This window comes from Rhipicephalus microplus, chromosome 7 (assembly GCF_043290135.1).
Source record: "Rhipicephalus microplus isolate Deutch F79 chromosome 7, USDA_Rmic, whole genome shotgun sequence".
Classification (NCBI taxonomy): domain Eukaryota; kingdom Metazoa; phylum Arthropoda; class Arachnida; order Ixodida; family Ixodidae; genus Rhipicephalus; species Rhipicephalus microplus.
In genome coordinates this window covers 69,456,890-69,483,895 of record NC_134706.1, presented here as the reverse complement: position 1 = coordinate 69,483,895, position 27,006 = coordinate 69,456,890, and the positions used below count along the sequence as shown (strand labels likewise).

The window sequence follows — 27,006 nt, the reverse complement described above, 5'->3', positions numbered from 1 at the left end:
GACTAGTCGTAACACAAAAATCATGAAATACAAGTCATGATTTACGTTTCCTGATCAAGCAGGCTTTCATGTGGTTTTGTTCACATGTCATGTTGCAAAACTGGTATGTTATGACATGATTGCATGGCAAAGACAAGCGACAGACAACGTGAAAATCATGACATGCATGTCCCGTAAGTCATCAGTCATGAATACACGTCACGCTCATGATGCGCTTGCGGGCACCTCGCTAGCTTCACGTATACCAAATTTGGCGTTACGTGATGCGAATGGGTGATGAAGGTATGTGACTGGTGCAAGCATGATAATCATGACGTGCGTGTTATGTGACATAATGACTACAAGCCACACTCATGGTGCCCTGGCAGCCGTTTTTCTGGCTTCACATACACGAAATTTCCGCTTGTCGGAAAGCCAATTTAAGCATTACTTATAGGTGATGAGGGTATTTTTAACCTTCTTCTGAATTTAGACCACAAAAAAGCATGCGGCCCTGATAATATCGCCAACAATTTACTGTTACAATATGCAGAGTGGTGCACTAAATACATGGGAATTATAAATCTCAAATCTGTTCAATCTGCTAAAATTCCATCTGATTGTAAAGTAGCGAAGTTTATTCCAATACACAAAACTGGAGATACAGCTGTTCCCTCTAATTTCAGACCAATATCGCTCACCAGTACGTTATGCAAAATACTCGAACATATATTCCTAAATCATTTACCTGTCTTTCTAGAAAATAAGAAACTTCTGTCTCCGCACCAGCACGGCATTTGGAAAGGGTTACCATCTGTAACCCAGCTTACTGAAGTTGTTCGCGATCTTTCACTTTGTGTAAACAACCGTTTCCAAACAGATATAATACTGCTTGATATATCGAAAGCGTTTGATTCTGTCTGTCATAACAAACTGATTTTAAAACTGGAAATATTATAGGTGGTGACGAGATTACGAATTGGGTAAAAGATTTCATTAGCGACCGCCAACAGTTTTGATTTACGAAGGCGCATTATCAGGGACGGCTTCTGTAAAATCAGGTGTGCCCCAAGGCTCCGTTCTTAGGCCTTTATTATTTCTTATCTATATAAATGACGTTACAGCAGACATAAACTGCAAAATTAGGCTTTTCGCTGACAACTGCGTTATTTACAGGGAAATTAAAAACAGCGATGACCACAAGGCACTAAATAGTTCATTGGAAAAATTGTTCACTGGTTGAAGAATGGCAAATGTCAATAAACTTAACAAAAACAGTCTGTATGACGGTCACCAGAAAAAAGGCAACCTCTGAGTTTACTTACACAATAAACAACAGATCTTTACAAAGAGTCGCGCTGCAGAAATATGTCGGTGTCACATTCACTTTCGATCTGAGATGGGTAGCGCACATAAATAACGTCACAACTGCCGCTTTGCGCAAGCTGTTTTTCTTAAGAAAGCGTCTCCCACTTGCATCGACACAAGCTCTGCTTAAACTACAAAACATTCGTTCGCCCAATTTTAGAGCACGCCAACACTGCTTGGTTACCTCAATATGCCACTCACATCGCAAGGTTAGAACGGGTAGAAATGAAGGCCGTAAGGTTTATCCACAAGTATAAGCGCATCACATCGCCCACTAACTTTTTAGAATTTTGCGGTCTTCTTGCGCCAGTGACAAGAGCAAAACTGGCACGAGTAAAATTTTTACACAACCTGCTTCACAACCGCAGCCGCATCGATGCATCAAAATACATCTCCCTAGCAGAACCCAGAGAACTAAGACACAAACATGCGTTCACCATTACAGAATACGCTTTTAACAACAATTGCTTTAAGCATTCATTCTTTCCCCGGTCAATAAGAGAATGGAATATTCTAGATTCCTCAAGTATCAGTATACAATCATTGTCAGAGTTCACCTCAAAAACCGAGGGCATGTTCTGCAAATATTTTTCAGTTATTTTTTTTCTCTTTTGATGATTCGTATTATCGTTTTTTCTAGCGCCTATTTTTGTGGAATAAATCTTCGCGTTCCATTGCGCGTAAACGAATTTGTTTTGCTGGTAGCAGTAACTGGTTCTAAGTTGTCAAAGTGCGTATTTCTCTGGTGTATCGTTTCCAGTGCTCTTGTGTTTGTGTACAACTAGTGTTGTATTGTCTTTCTACTAGCGGTTATCTTCTGTGGAATAAATGTTCGCGTTCAATTGCGCGTAAAGTATTTTGTTTTTCTGGGTGCAGTAACTGGTTCTAAGTTACCTGAGTGTGTATTTTTCTGGTTTATTGTTCCCAGTGCTCTTGTGTATTTGTACAACTATTGTTGTAATGTGTACTAGATAACAAACATTTTCATTATGTACCGATTATTCAGTGTTTGTATGCAATTAACGCCTACTTTTCAAAAATGTACCTATTGAATTTTGCAAAGGCCTTGAGGCTATTCATGCATTTCTGCCACTGCGTCCTCTCAGACATTCCGACAAATATACCGCTGTACAAATGTGAAACTGGAAACTGCATTGTGTATCCAAGAACTGATGCCCTTCTGCATTGTTCTCGTAAGAGACTGGCAGTATCGAAAATAGGTAAATAAATAAATAAATGAAGAAATGAATTTCATATGATGGAACGTGAATGGACGACAAAGGTATGTGACTAGTGCAAGCATGATAATCATGTGATGCGTGTCATGTAACAACATAACTACATGCTACACTTATGATGCGCTCGTGGCCGTCGCACTAGCTTCACATGTACCAAATTCAGTATTGTGTGACAGACTAAAACATCCCCAAAAGCTATCAGAATACTGGTTCAACAAAGACTGTTTTAAGTATGCTTTCTTTCCATTAGCAACAAGGGATTGGAATTTTCTAGGCAACTCAATAACTGGGACACGATGTGACTATAACTTGTTATCACTAAGTTAATGTGTGTATCAACTCATTTGTGTTTCATCTTATCACTAAACCATGAATCTTTGAAAAGATTTGTAATGAAGAGGTTATTATATCAAAACCTGTATGGTATGTTACTTTTGTGAAATTTATGCGTTCCTTGTTAATACTTATTTAATGAAGAATGTATAATGCGTACTATACTTCACCGACTGTGTAACCCCACATGCCTTGATAATCTCTGACATGCACTGTGTCTATGCCATTCCTGCGAGAATCCCGTAAGGGATTGGCAGTATGTTTTAAAAAATAAATAAAATTTCTCTACACAAGATATACAGCCTTGTGGCTAAGGCAAACTCTAATAATCAAAAAGAACCAGGTCCTTATTGTCACAGTATTTACTATGATGTTTGTCATTACAGCTTCTAAAGAGATGGCCTTGGAGTTCTCCCTTTGCCCAGGTAAGCTGCCCAGCGATGTTCTATCTACTTACAAGTGGCTAAAACCAAGCCTCTTCAAAGAAATTTGGATGAATAGTAGCATTTATTTCAGCAGTAGATGTGCTCAATATTGATGTTCGATTAGCAATGTTATTAATATATGTCGCTCATTCCTGCATCCTAGGACTCACTATAACACGAAAGCTAAATGTTTTATCAGAGAGGTGGCTGAGCGCTAAATATACATTGGTACATCGTGGCGCCAAACCACAAAATTGAAGCAACTAGAAACATAAAAATGGGGCGGAGCACACGCAGCATGCATTCCTAAATGAGGAATAGGAGGTTGCCAATATCTCTCAAGAGGAAGGTGGATAACAGTTGAATATTACTGGTACACACCCGTTTTGAGGATTCGAGAAAAACTACGACGACTAAGGTGCGGGACAAGGCACGTGTGATAAGAAGAAGACGCGATAAGAAGAAGACGCTCAGGATGCCCCGAGGTCCAACGATCTAGCACGCCGTGGCCGTGGCCCGCTCTAGCCATTGAAGCTTGCTCTCGGGGTGTGGCCAAGAATTAAGTAGCTGTTGTTGGTTAATTGATCTACCATCGTTTCTTATACTGCAATAGTTGTTTGATCAGTGTTCTTCGTGCAGTTCAGACAAGACAAGACGCCCTTATCTTCGCCAGGGCCAGGGACTTTTCTTTGGTCTGCTTCTACGGATCCAAAGGAGGTGCCAGTGGATCTTTTTTTGCGCAACGGAATATCATCGGTTCCAGTGGCTCTAGTCCCGAACAATGACGGCATCATTCGGATGAAAAACCCGAAGATCATTCAGGCGGAATTACGGTCAGTGACGGCCCAATACCAGTCCATAACGGAGGTCCGCCAGTTCGGCAGAGGAGGCACACTGTGCTTTTCGCCAGACCAGTCCTGTGTCTTAGATCTGCTAAAGTGCTCAACGTTTGCATCCCAGCCGGTGAGCGCGTTCATACCTTCTCATTTAGCATGTACCCGAGGTCTAGTGCGAGGCGTCGAGGCCAACATGCCACCCTCCGAAGTACTAGAGCTGTTTTCGCCAGCAGGTGCTATTTCAGTCTATCGGTGTGGACGGGTGGTTGATAACAACAAAATACCAACTGAGTCTGTAATTGTGACCTTTGCGGGATCAGTCCGACCATCAGAAATTAAGGCTTGGCCTTTAATTTACAGAGTAGAGCCGCTCTCTCCTCGTCCGCTTTAATGCATAAAGTGCTGGCGATATGGTCACACAATGAAAGGTTGTAGGTCAGCGGTCAGGTGTAAGGTATGTGGGGAAGGTCACAATTCTAGCGACTGTTTGAGTGATAAAGAAAAGTGTTGCCTATGTAGTGAAGCTCATGCGGCCGATAGCTCTTGTTGTTCGGCAAAGGTACGTGAACTGCAAATTCTAGAGATAGTAGAACGAAGACGGTGTTCACGCAAGGAAGCAGCACTTAAAATACAAGCACGAACACAAGGCTACGCCGGTGTTACAGCTCGTAATATGCCAACAATGGAAGCTCTCTCTGTCCCTATTGCGGAAGCGATTGAGAAGGCAGTGGAGAAGGCAATGGAGCGCATCGCTGGGAATATTTGTGAGTCCTTGGCCCAGATTCTATCGAACCTGATGGCTCAAATGTTGGGTACAGCGGAAAACAACCTCAGTGCACCACGTAACATTAGTGACTCCTCGGAGTTTGCAAAGGAGTATGACTCTGCTACGCCACAGCAGGCTACGGAAGCCCTTCGCATTCGTGACTCCCCTGAAATTTCAAAGAAGTATGGCTCCGATACGCCACAGCAACCTACGATAGCTACAGATTCAGTAGAGGAAGGTAGCGCATCTCAATGCGAGCTTACCAGGAAAGTGGAGGACTCAGACGAAATGGAGATGGATCCCCGATCGCTAAAGCGCTTGAGATCCCCTTTATACAAAAAGGCATCGCACCTGTCAATTCAAAAACCAAAAAGTACCAGAAGAACACCCTGTCTAAAGCTGATTTCATTAAAGAAAATATTCTAAACAAGGCCATCGCTGAGGCTATTTTAGAGCAAAAATAGGGTCACTTAAAATTCTTCATTGGAATTGCCGATCAATTCACTCTGCAGCAACTGATCTAATATATTTGGCATCGAAATTTTCTCCAGATATTATTGCACTGCAAGACACTTGGCTTTCAATGCATCAGTATTTTCAATTAAATAGATTCAGATCTTTCCGTCTAGACCGTTCATCGAAAGGTGGAGGTTTGGCATTTTTTATTAATAATAGAATAAGTCTCAAAGCAAAAATTGCGTATAAGCTCATGTCACCTGACAGTAAAATTCTCGCCTTAGAAATAACCTTACCAGGCTGCATGCCTTTTTTGGTAGTGAATGCATACTTTCCTAAAGGTGTAATAGATACTCGATGTTTAGACGCTGCAGTGACTTCTAGTTATCAAAATAAAATTCTAATCGGCGATTTCAATTCTCATCATACGTGCTGGGGTTTCCGAACTGATCAATGCGGTAAGAGATTGTGGGAGTGGACAGCGGATAATAACTTGTGTTGCCTGAATTCAAGAACACCCACTTACATTAGTGATAGGTTTCGTTCAGCCTTAGATTTAAGCTTTGTGAGTTCATCACTCACTAGTTTGTCGTGGAGTGCGTGTGATTGTGCAACTAACAGCGATCATTTGCCAATATTATTCGAGATTGCTTGCCAAGTTATAATGTCAGGCTCTCAGACTCGAGTGTTTATTAATTACACCAAATTTAGGAAAGATTTAAAATCTGCTTTGGCAACTCATTCTGAAGAGCAAGAAGATACAAAAGCCATGAGACTAAGTGCACTGATCAAAAGAACATATAAAAATGCAGAATTCGCTGTGGAATCCGCAAAGAGCACAACCCACAGTCCGTGGTGGAACTCGGACTGTGCCCGGGATTTCCGACGAAGAAAGGCAGCTTGGAAAAAACTTATGTATAACCAGTGCCATCAAAACTGGTCTGATTACAAGTATCACGCTGCAATTTTCAAACGCACAGTCTCTTTAGCTAAGGAACAATATGATAGAAAACATTATGATCACCTTTCAAAAGCTTGTAACAAAAAGGCGCTGTTCAGGTTCATAAGATCACGTAAAATGATGCCATCTCAAAATATTATAGGGTTTGAGATTATGTCCTTGGAAGAAACAAAGAAATCCTTAGAAACCATGGCTAAAGGCCTGGAGTGTATATTTACATCAACTAAGCCTTACGATCCACAGAAACCAGCGTCAACGATTGAAGTTACTGAAGTTACAGAGGAAGAGTTAGCACAAGTGATACAAGGTTTGCCCTCGTCAGCTCCTGGTCCGGATGAAATCACAACTGCTATGATAAAAATATTATTCAAATTATCACCATGTGACCTACTAAACACTGTAAATTATTCGTTAAAATATGCCTGGATTCCTTATGAGTGGAAATTAGCTAAAATAGTGCCGATACAAAAAGACAAGGATTCGGATATGTCATAGAAAACATTTGACCCATTTCTCTTACATCTAATATGGTGAAGCTCATCGAAAGACTGCTCACTAAAAGAATTTTAATATGGATGGAGGAAAATTTGATATTACATACAAATCAAATTGGCTTCAGAACAGATTGTTCAATCTGGTGTGCACACGCAGATTTAGAAAGCCGCATTCAGCTTGCTCGCAAAAAAAGACAACATGCGGCACTAGTGACATTGGATATAGCTAAGGCATACGATAGTGTAGAACATTCAGTATTATTAGACATATTAGAGAGCCACAATCTCCCAAAATATATATTGGCGTGGGTGAGGGAATTTTTGAGAGGAAGAGAGTTTTATTGCTTTAAGGATGGTTGCGCATCGTCAAAGTGCAAACAAACACGTGGTGTCCCCCAAGGCGCTGTATTATCGCCAGTTCTATTTAACATCTTAATGAGCACTATACCGCATTGCCAGGACGTGAAGGTGTTTGTATATGCAGATGATATTGCATTTTTCACGGCACATAGTGACATATATTCTTTATATCAAACACTACAGAGATATGTCAATATGCTGGAGAGATGGCTAGATGCAGTCTGCATGACCTTAAATGTAAATAAGAGTGCAGTATTGATATTCCCGTTATCCGATCAAATTTCAATTTCAATATGTTATAAACAAGAGCCCATTCCACAGGTGGAATCTCTTAAATATTTGGAAGTAACTTATAATGCCAACCTAAACTGGACTCCTCCCATAGAAAGCATGGCATCTAAAGCACAACGCGCCTTAGGAATTCTTCGTAGACTGAGCAGCCGCTGATATGGTCTACGCGGAAGCACAATGGTGATGATCTATAAAATGTGTATGCGACCAGTCCTAGAATTCGGGTGCGTATTGTTCTCAGGTGGCCCTGCCTATAAAATAAAGCCTCTGGTTATGCTGGAACGAGAAGCCTTGAGATTGTGTCTAGGACTTCCGAGGTTTGTAAGAAACAATGTTTTGTATCAGGAAGCACGATTACCTACATTGCCTTGCCGTTTTCGTATCGTAACGGTTCAGACGTTTCTGAAATTTTATAGCTATGCGCCAAGACGATCTGAGTATGATTTTATAAATGACCCAGACAGCTTTTTTCTTGCCCATTGGCCACGCTTTCGAACACCTCAAATTGCTTTTGTCCAGAAACAACTAGATAGGTTAAATGTAAAAATTCGAGATGTGATTGCTGCGCAGAATACAAATCAAATTCTTAAGATTGAATTCGATGAGATTTTTCTCTCTAAGCCCAAATTGCAATCCTATAGGGTCTTAAATAGCCGACTGCAGGATTATCTTGCACACGCGGAAAAATAATATTATAGCCACAGATGCTTCAGTATTGGATGAAAAGACAGGTGTAGGTATATACTCACATTCGCTTGACTGGTCTTTTTCATTCAGATTACCGGATTTCACCCCAGTTTTTGAAGCGGAGCTGTTGGCAATAGTTATAGCGCTGCGAAGGCTACCTTTGAATGCCGCTAATGCCATCATAATAACGGATTCCCTGTCAGTATGTACGTCTATTACGGCGTCAACAAAATCGATGGCCTTAAAGACGCTCCTTATGCTAGTTCCTCCTCAGCTGCAACTACTGAAATTAGTATGGGTACCCGGTCATTGCGGCTTAGAAGTAAATGAAATCGCAGACTCTCTAGCACGAGCAGCATTGGAAAGGCCAGTACTATCAGTCCTTCCCGAAGTGGCCACTATAACGGCGACAAGATACAGAAAGCTTGCGCTCAGTGCAGACGCTATGAAAGCAATGTTGTCAACACCAGAATTTACTCACATGAGATTTCCATGGAAAAGTCATTGGTGTCCTACAAAACAGTTGGAAACCATAATAACCAGATTTCGATGTCGTGTCCCCCCGTTAAATTTCTATTCACATAGGGCTGGTCTGGCGATATCACCACTATGCCACTTTTGTTCAGAATTGGAAACTATAGAGCACTATTTTTTATCATGTCGCCGATACAAATTGCTCAGAAAAACATTCTTAGCCCTCCCATTCGCTAGCCTGGGGTTGAATTTCACTATAGAAAACATACTTTCCTTCGGTGCTTACGATCTGGGCTTCAGCCACGAGAACGTTTTCTACGCAGTTTGCAAGTACCTGAATGAAAGTAAAAGAATTAAACTTTTAATTGCGTGATTATTAATCATGCAAAAAAAATAATTCCAATGAACACAAGAGCGTTGTTTAACCATGCTGATTCTTATTCAAAGTAATGAATAATTGTCTTATCTGCACGAGTGACAAGCAACTATTGCACTCCTTTTATTCTGACCAGGGTGTCTTTTCTTTTTTCTTTCTTTTTTCTGGTGGGTGGTTTCGATATTTAAAAAAAACTTACTTAATTAAGTCATCGATTCTTGGCCAATCCCCCTGAGTGGGTACGAGCCATGTGTGTGGATTCATCATCATCATCATCATCACGTTCGATTACGAGACAACTGTGCGCCAATCAGCTGATGACCTTAGGTGGCCCATAGAGGTGGCGTGCCACGATTGGGCCACGTGTGACCATTACGTGGCGGTAAGCTTTGTTGCTGGGGACAAGCCGGAGCAGCGGCAGACGGAAGACAGCGGGCCGAAGCGTCGGACGCAGGCAATCCAGGTTCCGGCCAGGGAACGCGGCCGTCCACGCTGCTGTCGTCCAACCACTAGCTGGGGCGGCATTGCCGGCATGAGTACTGCATCTCGGGGCGCGGCCTGGCCTGCTGTTCTCTTCCTTGCCGAGGGCGTCGCTGATCTCGGCGAGGCGTCTCCACGGTCAGCCGTTTGGCACAGCGATAAACGTGGCCTGGCTAATGGTCACGGTTGCGTCGAGCATCGCGTCTCGGCGCGCGCTCTTCGCTGGACGGGCTGACCATGCCCCGCATGGAGCATCGCGTCTCCGATGCGGGTTGACTGCTCCGTGGCCGCACCCATGCCATCAAGCGCCGGTGTCACCAGAGCGTCGCACATCGGCAAGGTACGAGCGAGACGTTCTGCCGAGCGAGACGCGGGCGTGTGTTCGGAGGACCACGGAGCCGGGCGAGGTTCAGGGTGGCCGAGGATCCAGGTGCCAGGGGAGTTCTGGCTGAATCGAGGATCACCAAGCGGTGCCGAGCCGTACCGAGCGACGCGCCAGACGCGGACGTGGGCCGCGAGCTCATGATCTGCAGTGTGCACCCGAAGGTACCTGGCGGTGCTTTGACCAAGAAGAAGGAACGTGGGAAAAAGAGCTCGAGGGTGGAGGCCACGAAGGCAGACGAAGCGGTGCGCCGCTCGAGAGGACGAGTTCCTGGCAGCGTTCCTGAGCCGGACGTGGGACCCGTACGTGTCGGCCAGGTCGAGCTCCGGTGTGTCTGTCCGAGGTCGAGTCTGTCGGCCTGTACAAGGTCCAAGGACGGGGCCTGCTGAATGGCTCCTGCCTTGCTGCAGTGGCCGGGACCAGGTTCGTGGGCGAGACTTACCGGGTGTGGTCCTCGTGAGCCATGGCCTGATCCTGGACCTCCGGAGTTGCGACCCTGACTGCTGGGTTGGCCGCGGCGTCCAACTAAACGGTGCTGCACACGGTAGCGTATCCGTGCGCCGTCAGCCGTTCCACCCGTGCCATCAAATAAATTGTTCATGTTAATCCTTTTTCGTCCGCTATAGACAAACATAGTGACAAACTTCCGTAACCATCCCACTCGTGTAAGACAAACAGGAAGGATGAGAAGGAAGGCTCAACCTATTTTAGAGATGAAGCAGCGAGAAACGGGAAAGTTAATGATAGCTGTAACCCTAGGGTTACAGCTATCAGCTACAGAATATCATCCATCAGCTACAGAATAGAGCAGAGTATATCAACTAACAAACGGGTGTTAAGGACATCATAGTTGAAATAAAGAAGAAATGGTCATGGGCGAGACACTTAACACAAAGCAAGATAACCGGTGGGGTACGCAAGAGGTAAAAAACGCTGAAAAAAACTTGTATCATCTCCAGCTAAAGGAAACTAGGTGAAGATGCGAAACAGCGAGCGCTTGCGCTTACACTGGGGGCAACATTGACCCTGGCGCTTATCAAGCGAAAGCCATGTAAAGATTCCCTTCAATGATTCCAAACGCGCGATTGAGTACCTACATATACAGGGTGGCCAGTGAAAGATTGTGCCGCAAGAAAAGTTGGTTTTTTTACTAGCACACTCTGCCTGCGTGAGCTGGGAGGCGAGCAAGGAGAATGGGAGCGACAGTGTAGTGGGTGTCTCCCTGGACTGGCACAAAACACGAGCATGTTGTACGAAACGCGATACCCGAGCAGGTGCGAAGGGGGGGGTATAGGGAGGGACAGCATTACACAGGCAAGTCAAATACCTCCTTGGCATCTAAAAGACAGATTCTAGAAAAGAAGCCGAAAGCTAGGATCCGCGATTCGGGCTCCCTCGTACTTTTTTCTAGAGTCTGTCTTTTTCGAAATCTGTGGTTTTATGCACCCAATCGGTATTTAACCCACTCGGCCAACAAGACCATCTCAAGTAAAATGAACGGTGGTCATAAGGGCTCACAGACTGAAATCCAAAGAAGGCAAGCGGTTGAAGGAGAGACACAAGCTTATGTGGGCAGATGAGCTTGGGAAGGTTTTGGGTATAAAGGGGCAGCAGCATGCACAGGACCGAACTAACTGGCGGAACATGGCAGATGTCTTTGTCCTGCAGTGGGCGCAGTCAGCCTGATGAAGATGAAGATGATGATGTTGATGATAATAATGATGATGTAAATGATATGTGAAGGCTTGCACATGCTCTATTAGTGTTTGGCAGCTACTGCGCTATATAACTACATACACCCACGTTGACGCGTATAGTAGCACATCTTTATCATGGTGAATAATGCCCATAATCATATCCGTTGTGGTTATTGAAGCTTTCAACATTTCCCTGCGCACAGCATTTCCAGAACGCTGTGCAAAGATGACATCAACAGGCTTATGAAAAAGTCGATGTTACGCAGAAAAAGCGCTGCATTGAATGTGGTAGCTGCGACTTTAAATATAATGGAAAGCACGGCAAGGAGCAAAAACCATGCAGCGTGCTGCTTCAGCTCAAACCACAAACCAACTGTGACAGCCTAATACTCAATTGTGCTGTTTAAACACTGAAAAGAACGCACAAAACGAACGTGGAAGTATCCACAAAACAATTGCGAGCTACAAACTGTCAAGGGAGTCACTTCTTTTTGAATAAGCAGCGCATTTTTCAGCCAAAAGTGGCCGCTGCATCCAGCGAAGTCACGTTTGTTTACTTTGCAGATTCTACAGAGCTTACAATTACTGCCGAAATAAATCCTCAAGAAGCGAAAAATTTTCATTTTAAAATACGTGCAAATATTTCATATTATACTAGAACGATTGAGTTAATCCAAAAAAAGCTGCGGAAAAAACATAATTATTTTGTAGGCCGAACATCTGATCAACTATATTTGAAAGCAAATATTTACTTTTATTGCTATTGTACTCATAAGGATATTCTGGAAGGGTTTTTAGAGTAGGCGTGAGCATCGCAATTAGGTCCTCTATATTGTCAAACTTTGCAAACACTCCTGCACACACAATATGTTCTTTTCGCGGGTTATAGCATGCAAGTGGCGACAACAACAGCGGCTGAAACAGACTTCAAACAAGCCAACCATATGTGTTGCTCTGCGGGCGCATTCAATTGCATTTTTCATCATATGACTTCCAGTAAAATGCTGAATATTCAAAGAGGAAATGTCCCGCCCTTTTTGAATATGCATCAAGGGGCGCAAAAAGGGTGGCCTGGCTCTGCTACTCGATGCTTATTATTCTGCGTTCAGCTACATTGTCCCCCGAAAAGCCATTGTATCAAAAGCACCGAGTCAAACACGAAACCCGAGCGCGGCTCAACTATGACGTCTCAGCTGTGGTGTTCTAATTTAAGAATCTCGCGAACACCCGAAAAAAGAGGACCAGAGGGCACAGGATGACGCACTTCCATAGTTGGTCTGTGTTGTGAAGCTTTGTGACTTTTCAAACTGGGCCTTCTCAACTGTGTTGTGAAGCTTTGTGACTTTTCAAACTGGGCCTTTTCAAACTGTCTCGTCCACCTGTGGCGGGGCCTCGGTGTGGGTGCCCAGCTACTGGAGCGAAGGTGGAGCGTTCAAGTACTGCTGTTCTGGTTGCATTTTGATGGAGGTGAAACGCTACAGGCTGCCTACGGCGCGATATCACTGCACGTTAAGAAATACCAGATGGTTCACTTTTCCGCAGCCTTGCTATAATGCATGCGCCATAAATAAATCGTAAGCTTGGACGTAAGAGGCCAAATTTTATTATAACTGTTGCTTAAACAAGACCAGCTTCTGTACTGAAAACATATGAACAGTACATTTGTGTACATGAAATAATATAGTTACCAGTGAAACGTTTGTATTTTGACCACATCAAACATTGTTCTCAGACAGCAAAGAGTACTTGAGGTTAACAAAATGAGCCTGCAAAGAGGTCGATAACCTTTCAGATATGAAAACATCATAACAAAAAGAGAACCATCGATCTGCCAGGCTAGGTGAACCCAACCACTGGTGTCTGCCTAAAGCGCAGGAAAAACAGTTATGGCGTCTCAAATTGACATTTTCTGGCCTTGAAAAGTTCACTTTTTCGTACCATCATTCCAATCTTACACCTAGTCTATTTCTGGTTGATGTCCACATATTAGTGCTGAGTTCGAAAGTCCATAATCCTAGTGCGTCAACTTTATCGGCCATCCTGAAAAGGCATAATTTCGACTGTGAACTCGATTTACTCTATAAACAGAGTAGGTTGAAAACATCGTATGGTGAAAATTTTCAGTCTGCTGTTACGATGTCACTCATTATTACATCGTAATTCGAAGGTGGAAAACGCCTCGTATTGTATTGTTACAGTTGAGCGCTTTTCGCTCGCCTTTTCCTGGTTTCTTTATTATTGTGTTGGCTGTTCTTTTGATACTAATATCAGTACGGTTTACTTTTCAGTGAATTCGAGCACAAAACATAACTGTGTGAACACCGCCTGGAATCCAAAAAACTGCACAGGTGAGTTGGCTTTGGCAGCAATGCGAAATGGAAGAACACATATCGGATTGGCAAATCTACTATACTGCCCACTGGAAAAATTGTTGCACAAAATAGAAATACTGGAGATTCTGGTGTTTCCAGCTTTAGGTACTAAGTAGTGGTGAGTGACATTACATAGTAATTATTGCCTCTGTTACACGATAGTTTTGGAGGTCTTCAACTGATTGTATTCTGACTGAACAGCAGAGCTAGTCGTTATAACGTAAAGTCTCAATTACCATCGAGTCAATAGTCAATCGAGCCGAGAATGGTCTTGCTCCCTATTGCAGCAGTGGTGCAAGCCTGCGAAAAAATAATGGTTAAAAACGATGTAATATGAGATATTCAGTGGAAGCAATGTGCCACTCGGTGATTATACTTAGAAACAGTGAAAAGGACATCGAGTATATTGTGAAATGTCATGGTACATCAAATACACGAAAGATTTCGTTATATGATAATCAATAATTACCACGCGGAGACATCCCTTGGTCTTTATAAGAGACTCGCAGTACTGAAATAAAATGAATAAATATTGAACACTATAATCGATGGAGAATGGGAAGTGACAAGGGTTAATCCCCTCTTCCCCCACCTCGCCCGGTAAATTCGCCAGACTTTAAATCAAGTCCATTCATTCATTCATTCATTCTTTCATTCTATGCCTATAACTCAACTAAATAGATCGAATTCGCGTTGGGTTTATTGAAATATACGTTTATTCATTGATCTATTCTGCACTCAGAATTTTGCTATACCAGGATATGAAGTAGATTTACGCCTATATGACAGCAATGCAATGACAGTATGGAATTGCCTTGCAGGGCCTTTGCAGCATTGTCAGGCAGAGCATTCAAGCACTCATTCTTATTCGACATAACAATTTAGTCATTAATTTCTAACCGATGTTATAAAAAAACTATGCCTTATCTCCCCGAAGTGAACGCTGATGAGTTGCGAAGTAGCAGCGGTGCGCACGGTTGAATTGCATTCAAGCACCCGCATTGACACCCGGTTGAACCGGGTGTCAATGCGGGTGCTTGAAGAACGGTTTGAAGCGAAACTCAGTCAAGCATTTACTGGAATAAACGTTTTTTCGAAACGGAGACACGGAAGGAGGAACGCGTTGAAGACACTTGCGCATGGCTTCCTTGGCTCACGTCTCGTTGGTGTTACCGCATGCCGCCTCTATTTTCGAATGCGAACGGCGTTCTTGATTCGCAACTCATCAGTGTAGTTGGTCGTCCACTGCCGACGCTTGCGTTCGGCTTTCCTGGCCTGCACATTGTCGGTGTTCCATGCACGACGTCGCCATTCGCGAACACCTCAAATGGAAAGTACGCTCGAAAATAGCGTACGAAGTGCGAGCGTGCACTAACAACGTTCACACCTCGATACCTAAAGCACCCTGTTCAAACAGAGAGAAAGACGCATGAAATGAGCACACAAGTAAACACAGGATAAACATGAGCAACTATAACAATTCTTGCTGTGTCACGTGTCAGCAGCGCGCTCATGTCGCAAAAGGCGGTGGTGGTAGCTTCCGAAGTTACCTTCGTCCTCTCCCGAATTACGAGTCTGATAAGCACGCGCACAGAGCGATGTTTTTCATGGAAGCGGCACTTCGTATAGGTGACCTTCGTGGAGGTAACCTTCAGAGCACCCCCAAAGCGAGCCTGTCGCACCTTCTCGCCACAGATAACGAAAATGTGATAATGTTTCCAAGTTACGAGGACTCTTCAAGGGCGTATGGTGTGTATTAGCGTTCCAGGCCACGTAAGCTCTACGGCGTCATTCTTTAACAGGAACTCGCACGCGTCCGACGCAACAATCATGGGCTCCCCGGAGCGGCGAAGGCAGTTCTTGGTAGCCGCGGAAACAGGATTACAGATGAAAGTGACAAATATTTTGAATCTTGCCGAATCTGCCAACAGGATGTGTTGTTTTGAAAACATTGTTATTGCACGTTGTTATTCCAGTTAGGCGTTTCAACGTCGGATATTTCTGGGATGTGCTGGCCAAAAAACGACTGGTTCCCGACGTAATAGAACTGAGCGTCTATCAGACTATCACGATATTATATAAACAGGCTCGGCTTGTTGGAGCAAACAGAAAGAACGCAACAAGGTGGACATGGGTTGGCAAAAAAAAAACACTCATTTCCCTGAAAGTCACAGATACAGCAAGACGAAGAAGTATCAAGACAAGCGAAACCCCGCTCACTGAATACTACGTCCCATCACGGCAACTTCGAACTTCTGCCCCTTTTCTTATTCAGTACACATTTATATGCTTACCCTAATTGAGAGCAACCACTCTCGGTTGTGCGTCTTCACTATCGTCGTTCCCCACCTTTGTCCTACTTGTCCCCCGTACTGGTGTCGACCATCGGTTCGTGCATGATGCAAGGTGCTCGCCTGGCATTCACTTGTTGCACTCACTGCAGACAGGCTCTCCTGGTGCGCCTCAGGAGACTCTGGTACATACGCCAGGGTGGGGCAGACAGGCGGCTGTGGGCCCTGTTTCGTTGAAGGTCACCGTCACACGGGCTAACCACTCTCCGCAGCTCAACACACAGCTGGCAGGCAGGATGTTTGAAGCACGAAGACGGCAGCTCGCCGAGGTAAAACACGGGCGGGCCTCCAAGCTATAGAGGACTAGGGCATGACCCAGGCCGTCTAGATTCTCCACCGCCTTCTCTGTCATCCCGGCCTGCCACGTTCTCCACCGCGCGCGCCCATTCAATATGGAATCCCCAAGTGCACTTCTTCCTTGTCATCCCTGACAAGACAGCCCCTACCTTCTCGAGTTTTCGCTCTCTAAAACTTTCTTCACAACAGCACCGCACTTCACGTCACACCTTACCTCGTTGCACGTATCCAACACTGCATTACCAGCCCCGCACTTCACGTCACACCTTACCTCGTTGCACGTAGCCAACACTTCATTACCAGCACCGCACCTCACCACAACACACTCTGTCACGACGCACATCACCGCTGTATGGTGCGTCACTAGGACTTCAGTGCAAGCCGCGAACACTTCACTGCACATCACAAACACGCACAGCCTCACAATTTACTGTTTCACCATTCGCCGATCAGCACACTTCTCTGCCACCCTGCAATATTTCAATCAGTTACAAGGATGCATACTCTTCACATATCTACTGTTGATTTGCAACATATCCATCAAGCGTTACTATGGATTTCTCAATACATTCCAGTATTTAAACTCTACATTCGTACTGCTCAATATTACGCGTAATATTTACCTTCGTCGAACTATTTTAACGGGCTCGTCCTACATTTCGCACACGATCTGACGAATCATTTCACATGGCTATGCATGTACTGCCGAAAGAACTGTTCTGCGATAATGCTAGTCGTCTTTCTCATTTCTTCATGATCATCGCTTCCGGTGCCATGTGTCCGATCGGTAATGGCCCTTTGCATACCCAACGCCACAACCAATTGTTGTTTTTCTACTTCATCTGGGCCCTTTACTACTCGGTAGAGCAGTCCTCCAATCTTGGTAAACTTTTTCATTTGTTGGCTCCATTTTCAATAAATCCACTTTTTTGCGCATTGAAACACTGACATTGAAAGGTACTGTGCGCTTCTTGTTTTTGTGTAAACTCGTCGGTCGCTACGTGGCATAAGGTATCTGCGTTATCCATTATGCAGTCTTCTTTCTTGTTCTCATTCTTTGCGGTTTCATCCGCTGCACGTGCGGCACCTTCTCTTGTACTAGGTCCCATATTCCCTTGTTTTCATTTTTAGTGACCTGACTCTCTTCTGTATTTCTTCTAATTGTATTTTTGGTAGTAGGGATGCTCCACAAGAGATCTGGATTGTTCACTCTGCTAGCACCCGGTATATTCCTTAGAATGACGCCATACGTCATGTTTCTAGCACACCGTGCCTCGACCCACCCACAGTAATATAGGGCCAATATAAAGAATCCTGCCACACGCATTTTCCACGTGATTCTGTCCGCCAATCGGACCAGCGTTTGTTCCCCTTTGAGGTCTTCTTCAGAGACAAGGCATTCTCTTACCAGCACGGTGTTTGAACCCGTATCTCTAAGTACAGTTACTGGTCGTCCCTCCACGATTCCTTCCACCACTGGCCTAAAACTTTTTCCATGTCTTGGCTGCACTGCCATTGTGACAGCATATGTCTTGTCCATAAACTCTTGCAGAAGCCTCTTGGTGCTGTGACCACCAACTGAACTTTGGTTCGCAACAATACGAGCTCTCTCGTTTGCTGGCCAGCATCTGCAGCTTTTTGTTGAAAGCCTGCCACGTCCACACCGCTCGCACGGCAACGAAGAGCTGCGCATATGGCTCAGCTGACAACTTGAAGCTCTGTGTCCTGTTTGGCCCCAGACAAAGAATTCGCAAACACTCTGAGTCTGTTCTTGCGTTTCTCTTGCTTTCTCTGTCCAAAATTTTTCTGGCCTTCGGCTTCCTGGTAGCGGTCTGAATGTTTTGCCAGCTACGCCACGGTCTTCAGGTAATGCTGTTTGAGAAACACCGTGACTCCTCCATCACAAGCAACCAAAAACTGTTCCGCTATCATGTGGTACCTGAGGTCTTCGAATGTCCTATCTACTTTTGGCATCTCCAACCAGCGATCAAAATAAGTGAAGATGCGGGTGAGAAACTGTTGATCGGTCTCATTTTCCATGAGTTTAGACGTTATGAACTTCTCTCGGACGCCTTCTGCAGGGAGTTCATATTGTCGCAATTGCGTGACCTTCTGCTTGTCGTAGTCGAGCGTGTCAGCTGCTGGTGCCCGGCTGAAGATCTCAAACGCTTCCCGCACAAGACACGCACTCAGCCCTGTAGCCCAATCGCATCTCTGCAATCCTTGTGTGGCTGCAAATATCTCGAAACGCTGAGTATACGCGTCGTGATCATCCCGGTTCTCCTCGAACTGCTCTATGAACTTTTGGGGACAGACCTTGTCCACCCTCTGGGGGGAAGTATGAGATATCGTTCTGGTCCCTTCGCCATTGTTCAGTGCGCACAACTGCGATTTCTTTTCCGTTGGCTCTTCCGCAAGCATTATATTTCTATAGACCCGCTCACCTTCTCTCTTAGCCATTTCTTCCTGTTCTTTTACAGCCTGTCGAATCTCTACTCGGTTATCTCTCAATCTCTTTTTGTCATCTTCTTGAAGTTTCATAATGCTCTCTGCAGATAAACGCTTGGCCTATCCAGCCACCAATAACTATTCCAGGTTCATTCCGCTGCTCACAACAGTCCAGGGCAAGTGACAAATATTTATAGATTCTGGGCAGGCTCACCAATATGTCATGGTATTATGTTATCAGGCTTGGCTTGTTGGAGCAAATGCAAAGGACGCAACAAGGGGAATATGGGGTGGCACAAAAACATTATTCATTTCCCCGAACAATACGGATACAGCAAGACGAGAAAGCATCCAGATAAGCAAAACCCCACTCGCTGAATACTGTATTTATTCACAGTAACTTCGAACTTGTGTTTCTTTTCCAAGTCAGTACACATCTATATGCATGCCCATATCGAAAGTAACCACTCTCGGTTGCGTGTCCTCACTATCGTCACTCACCACGTCCGTCCCTCTTGTCCCCTGTGCTGGTGTCGATCGTCATTTCGTACCTGATGCAAGGTGCTCGCATGGCATTCACTTGTTGCACTCACTGCAGACAGGCTCTCTTGGTACGTCTCAAACCTCCAAGCTCTCGAAGACTAGGGCAAGACCAAGACTACCTTGAACCTCCACCGTCTTTTCTGTTGTACTGGCCTGCCACGTTCTCCACTGCGCGCCAATTCAATAAGGCATCCCCAAGTGCAGTTACTCTTCCTTGCCATCCCTGACGCAGATCAACCATGCGTAGGCCGTCATCTAAACAGCGCGGAGGCGACGAAGAGGCTGACTGAACTGAAAGAACTCCAGGTCAATGGACACCGCTGCCCTGTTATCGACCCTCAGGAGCAGTAGGTGACGCTGTGGCTTCACTGGCTGTTACATGGCGTCACGGAGGAAGACGTTCTCACAGCGTTGGCGGCGTTCGGAAAAGTTACACAAAAGACCCGGGAACGGTGGCATGTAGAAGGAGTAAGTGAGAAGAATTCGACAACCCGCACTGTTTTCATTAGCTGAAAAGTGGTATAAAAATGGAGGACTTGCCTCATCGGATACGAAAAGCCAGTGAATTAGCCATAATGGTAGCCCCAAGTTGCCTTGTGCAGTGTCTGCGTTGCAGCGCAACAGGACATGTGCGTCGCGACTGTAAGGTTCTATGTTGCTGACGCTTCCGGCATTTCGGTCACGTGGCCCTGGTGCTGTGTTCGTCCAGGAAGTGCTTCAGAAGGTGCAAGGACTTACCATTTCTGATTTGAACGTCGACGGACTCGCAGAGCTCGTCCCACTGCTGTTTTCACAGTGTGTCGCAATGTTGTTTAATTTTATTGTTGAACTTTGATATTTTTTGCCGAAGGCTACGGTTGCTCTTTCTATCAAAAAATAAAGCCGCCTTGGTTTCGAGCAGGTGGGAAAGCCTACTGCCCATATCTGTCTTTATCTTCTTGGTGGCATCGGTGGTATCCCTGCTGATGCCCTCGCACCATTCCTCGAAATTTTTAGGAGTGCTGACCTTGTATCACGAATGCTGCAAAAAAAATCCCAGTCAACCACCGTGAGCTCTTTGACTCTGCTAAGGTTCACTATATTAGATGTTTGCAGAATGTAGTGGTGGGTGCCAAACTCCATGGCGGTGTTGGCGCATGTAGTCTTTTCGACGTTCTTGACGAAAGCGAGGTCTAGCGTCGTGTCTCTGGTCACAGGGTTGCCCATCTGCGTAGGAAAAGCCTTATCAGGTATCAAAGTAAGATCTAGTTTGGTGGCGTCCTGCCAGAGGTCAACCCGTTCCTTGTCTCATATACATATCCCTATAAGCCATGTGGGGCATTCAAGTCACCGACTATAGCGAGGGGCCGAGGACTGGCTAATTCAAGTGCCCTCTCGAGCAATGTCTTCAACTGCGGGTGCCTGTATTTGGTGTAACTATAGACCTTCAAATCAATAACACTGTTTTTTCTGCAGATTGCGTCGTGGTGTGTCAAGCAGGTTCTCTCACTACATATTCAATATTGCATCTGCCCAGCTTCAAGTTGTGGGCGAGGTGTGTAAGGTTTTTACTTATTATTTTGCAGTCACCTCGACCCCCTGACTGGCCAAGGACTGCCCGGTAACTAGAAAGTGGTGCTGCAGAGGCTAAAGTCTGTTGAAGGGCTATATTTGAGGTTTCTTCGTTATTTTTCTAAAGTACTGCTGCAGGAGTGCTCTTTTACCAGCGTACCCCCTGCAGTTCTGCCAAATAGAGACAGTGTCTTTATCGTTATCCTAGATGCATTCTGCTTTCATCACCACCCTGGGTGGTTAGTGTGGCTCAAAAAATCTGCCCTTCTTCGTAATGAACTTCTGGGCTATCGAGGTGTACGGGAATGACCATTTTCGCGTTGCCAGGTGACGCACTCTGTGGCGCAGATTTAGGTAGTTTGGCATGATTATTTAGTGCGATGATGCGCTCTTTCATTGCCCTTGGTCCCTTGACTGGGTCATTGAAAGCAGCCTGTATCTAACACTCTCCATGAGGCCAGCTACACTTCGTTCCACCATCTTAATGCTCTCTGTAATTGTAACCAGCGTTTCCTTAATCTCCACGACTTGAGATTCCGTGTTCTTAAGCTTACTGACTACCACCCTGCATTTGATTGCCATGGTCCCATCTCCAATATGGGCTGGCACCAGCGTATCAGTGGTTTCGCCTCCAGTATTGCTTGGCATCGTGATCAGCATTCTTTTAAACTCCGCCATTTCATTTGCCATCTTGCTAAGCGTATCCCTAAGCTCAGCGTTTTCCTTTTTCAATCGTAATATCTCCGTGTCTCTGGCATGCTCTGGGGGCAGGTCGCATTGCATTGGTTGCTCGCCATCATTATGCGAACCCTCTCGGCCAAGGTTAGGTTTGACTTGCTCCTGCTCTGGTCCTCGTTGGTGTGGATTGCCGCGGACCGCTGAAGTGCCCGTGCATGTTGGCGTCTGCCTTGGGCGAAGGGTCAGGTGCGGTCCTGGGTGCGTCAGTTTTTCCGTGATCAGGTCCGAGACTGGATCCGAGATGGGCACGGAAGCTGAGAGGTGGTCTAGTGCCACCCCTGAATTGAGACCGTGTCCTTGACCTGGAGCGGGCCCCTGATCTTGAACGGGACCCGAGACGCACCCTGGACGTGGGACGACTCATGCAGCTGCCTCTGGTTCTGGATCTCTCTCGTGATTTGATTGGGCCTCCAGGAGCAGAAGGTCCGGGCTGGCCCTGCTGATGGCACTCGCTGAGCTCGAGGATGCCATTGATATTGATGAAGTGAGACCTCTCCCGAGTGGCGCGGGCCCTCAGGCCTCGCCTGCGCCTGACAACATAGGGTAATTGATATCAGTGCTTGCATTCCCTGGATGTGGGGAGGTGTTTCCTGCCACACAAACTACATATTGGTTCACAAACATGATCCTCTTCTTGCTGGATAGCTTGTTTGCAAGCCACCAAAGAGCTTGGTTGACGAACTCGTTACCCAATTAGTTTTAGTGTCCCTGCCGGTCGAACGAGAGGACGAAGAAGGCCTGTTCTCAGAGTGTGGCGGCCCTTCTTTATTTTGAACTAGATGAAGACTTTTCGTAGGCTGTAATCAGGAGAGGTATACAAATGCTCGATCGCAAGTCGGCACCAGGGCAATGGGATCACGAACAGAGCCCCCAGAAACCTGGACGACGCATCCATAGAACATCTAACTAGTTTCACCAATGAAGCATGGAAAACGGGTAGGGTTTCTGAGAAATGGAGGCTAGCCGACACCTTGCTGATTCACAAGTCAGGAAAGTCTCCTAGCGTAGAGAATCTTCGCCCCATCTTCCTCGCGTCATGCATGAGTAAGGTGGCAGAGCATGCGATTCTCAACAGACTTAACGACTACCTGGAGGGAAATTAAATTTACACGCACATTATGATCAGATTTCGTACCGACCTTTGAACAGAGGATGCAATGCTACTCATTAAGTGCCAAGTCCTTGATGGTTGCTCTAGAGGTACAAAGGCTTTTTTTTACCTAGACCTAGAGGAGGCTTTTGACAACATCAAGCACGAATTCATCTTGAAGACTGCGGCGAAACTCGAGCTTGGGCCCAGGCTGTACAACTACATCAAGTCCTTCTCGTCTGGAAGAAAAGCGAGGCTGCGCATCAGGAACTTCTTCTCTGAAGAAGTACCACTCGGACGTCGAGGCACGCCCCAGGAGTCTGATTTCTCCGGTGCTGTTCAATCTCTGCATGATCAGACTATTGAAAAGACAGGCTATCGTGGTCGGCAACAAGCATACCACCTACGCCGACGACATCACAATCTGGGGCGTTGGTGGCAACGAAGGCTGGGTGCAAGATGCCCTTGAATGAACAGTCGCCGAGCCGGAATCATACCTGCGTCAAACGGGACTCAGATGCTTACCCGCCAAGTCGGAGCTCCTGCTCTATAGAAAAGAATCTGGTGACTGACCTAAGGAATGGAAACCTGTTGAAGAAAGCGATATACGCATTTACACGAGTGACGGGAAGAAAATCCCGAGGGTAGGCAGCATCCGGATCCTTAGCATGTTTATTGAAGCGAAGGGTGGCAACGGCAACGCTCTGCTGAAGATCATCGCCAAGACTGACAACTCTTTTCGACTCGTCAAAAGAACCTCCAGGAGACATAAAGGCCTTATGGAAGACAATTTCTTGAGGCTCCTCAATGCGTTTGTGGTCTACCATTTTACCTACACCAGTTTAATACGCAACTGTCTTAGGTCGGAGTGGGCAAGCTCGACGTGGTTATCAGAAAGACCGTAAAGAAACCACTAAGGCTTTCCGTACGAACACACTCCAAGAGCTTGCTTGCGCTCGGTATGCACAACTCTGCTGCCGAGATAGCGGAAGCACAGCAGCGCTCGCAGCTAGCTCCGTTGTCCACTATGACAGCTGGTCGGCACATACTTGGCGAGCTAGGTTTTAATCCTATGGAGCTGGAAAAAATAGCGTGCGTATATCAAAACATATAATAGAAAACGCCGTTGCTGCTTCGATACCGCGCAACACTCACCCTGTACACATCGAGGGACATCGTGGAGCAAGGGCGACGGCTCTGCTGAAGCAACTGGGAAAGGGTGGCGTAAATGCAAGTTTCGTTGACGCTGCAGCATATCGAGATGGCAAGAAGTTCGCAGCGGTGGTCGTGCACCGAACGGGTTCGGCTACGAACTGCGCCACGGCACGCACAATGAACCCCCAGGCGGCCGAACAAGTGGTCATCGCACTCGCTCTGCTAAATGGTCAGTGCGAATAGGTGTACAGCGACTCCAAATACGCAGTCAGAGTCTTTCAAAAGGGCTGCATATCAACACAGGATGCCAGGATCTTGAACAACTATACCAGAGATGCGATTGTCCCTCACGCCATATATTGCATCCCCGCGCAAGTCAGCTCCGTAAACGGCGTTGTACTCAATCCCAACGAGTCGGCCCACACAGCAGTGCGCGCACTCACTGACCGCGCTGCTCTCGATCTAGGTGACGGCTCCAGTCCGGACGGCGAGAGACATGAAGACACATCTACTACACACAACGAGACTACCAAGTATTACTAGATGGCGAGGCAGGCATTTCTAATGCCTTATTTAAAACTCAATAGAGAACAGGCCGTCTCCATGCGCTTACTTCAAACCCATTTGTACCCGTCGTTAGCATACCTAAATGCAATGTATCCTCACTAATATCCCGATGCTTCCTGAGGCGCTTGCGGGCAGTCCGCTACATCATCCCATATGCTCTGGGAGTGCGCATCGCTTGGACCAACTTATAGCAAACCAGAGTGGGATGCACTTCTGTGCAGCCCAGAATTTCAGGACCAAATCCTGGCCGTCCAGTATGCCCGCGACAGGGCCTTCATGCTAGACCTGCGGGTCCCCATGTGGAGGAGGCCGAGTTATGTGTGGCAAGCTCAGCGTCTGCACTGGACCATAATAAAGTTATTCTCACTCACTCACTCATCACGCTGACGCAGAATGCTTCCATTCGTACGCTTCAGTGCCCGGGTCAGCGGAAGCCGAGGATGCAACGAAACTCATTTCGGACGTGACGGAAGCAGAGGACGTGGCTCAAGGTTGTGGAGATCACGTCGCAGCAAATATTAACTGTGAATCTGCAACTGCAGTAGACGAACCTTCACCGGCACCTGTGGGCATACGACAAGGTTCTGCAGCTGTATCAACCGACGCGGCTGACATTACAGTGAAAGAAGCAAGCTGTGAAGTCACCGAAGTGTCTGCCCCTGCGTGGAAACAGGGCCAAGCAGTCTACATAAAGACGGACGGAGACGTGCGTAAAGCTAGCGACGTCGCTGGGGCTGGCAGTGTCGTTCCCGCGAATAAAAGACCATTCGAAGAACCTGCGAAGATGCGAGAGAAAAACAGCGCCACCAGCATGGAATAACCACCGGCGAAGACGTCGGCTGACAGATGCACCAACATTGGAGCAATGGCTAGTGGCATCGCGAACAAGAAAAGTGTGAACAAATCGCTTCCACTGCGTAGTGAAACCGGGCGGTCGGGTGGTCTTGGAGGCGTCTAGCGTAGCGCTGGACGTGCAACATAAGCGCCATTCTCCTAACTCCTTCACATGGTTGAAGTGGCAGCTCAAGTGTCATTTCGCTTCGCCACTATGAACTTTCGAGGCTTAGCTTCAAAGAAGAAGTAAAGTCAATTGTATCAAATACTGCTGTATGAAAATCTGAATGTACTTGCAGTGCAGGAGACAAAATTTTGCCCCGCCGTGGTGGTCTAGTGGCTAAGGTATTCCGCTGCTCAAACGCAGGGCGCGGGTTTGGATCCCGGCTGCGGCGGCTGCATTTCCGATGGAGGCGAAAATGTTGTAGGCCCGTGTGCTCAGATTTGGGTGCGCGTTAAAGAACCCCAGGTGGTCTAATTTCCGGAGCCCTCCACTACGGCATCTCTCATAATCATATAGTGGTTTTGGGACGTTAAACCCCACATATCAATCAATCAGGAGACAAAATTTCAAGGAAATGAGGAGACTAGGAGGATGGTGCTTAAGTGTACGTCACGTTATTTTGCGACTGTGAGCCATGCCAGTTACATGTGGGGGATGTGTTTTCATTGATAAAAATACTTCAGAATTACTCATACAAAATGTCTTTCCGTGCTCATCAGGCCGAGTAGTATGGTGTGATATTGTTTATTGTGACACTGAATGTCGTAATTTATCTGTTTACGCTCCAACTATTAGCCAGGAAAGCACAGTTTTTTTTAATTTACGACTGCATACTTGTACTGGCAGGAAAAATTTATTGGTGGTGGATTTCAACTGTCTCCTCATTGAAATTGGTAGACCCAGCAGTCCCAATGGTAAAGGCAAAGCAGTGATGTCCTGGGACAGGTGATTATTGAATCCTATTAGTAGATGTAGCAGAGTGCCTGTATAGATTTTGAGATGTGAAGTATGCCCACTTTCAGGGCACAAGTAATGCCTGATTGGACCGACTTTATTTTACTGCGGATGCGATAGCGCAATGTAGCTGTTATAACGTTGTCCCTGTTTTCTTTTCTGATCAATGTCTTGAAAATTTCAATATCGGGTCTGAGAAAGGAATGCCTTTTCTCGGGAACAGTGGAAACTGAACTCTAGCCTCGCACGTTTTGAGTCATATTATGCACCAGTTATAACAGAAATAATAATATTGTCTTGGAGCGTATGGAACAAATAGGGGAAAAATAGGAGCTATTCAAGCAGCGAATCAAAATGAAAGCAATAGAAAGGTTCCACAATTTATCTTTCGAATCTAAAAAAAAGAAGAAGAGCATAGACGGACGCTTGAAAGGCTAACAGCTCTTGAATCTGAAAAACCTGAAGTATATGCAGACAATTTGCGGAGTATCAAACAGAG

The 27,006-nt window shown here is 45.8% G+C and overlaps 1 protein-coding gene across 5 annotated transcripts in view; it reads left to right on the top strand.

Annotated features, from left to right (window-relative positions):
* Nucleotides 1-27,006, top strand: part of LOC119179712 (japanin-like-RA2) — a 354,550-nt gene that overhangs the window by 75,358 nt on the left and 252,186 nt on the right. For 4 of the 5 annotated variants that reach the window (XM_075869258.1, XM_075869257.1, XM_075869254.1 and 1 more), the window contains 2 exons: nt 3,305-3,343; nt 13,892-13,951. In XM_075869258.1, coding sequence (XP_075725373.1) covers nt 3,305-3,343; nt 13,892-13,951 — 99 coding nt within the window. The remainder of the gene's footprint in view (nt 1-3,304; nt 3,344-13,891; nt 13,952-27,006) is intronic. The other variant, XM_075869255.1, reaches the window with a different exon arrangement.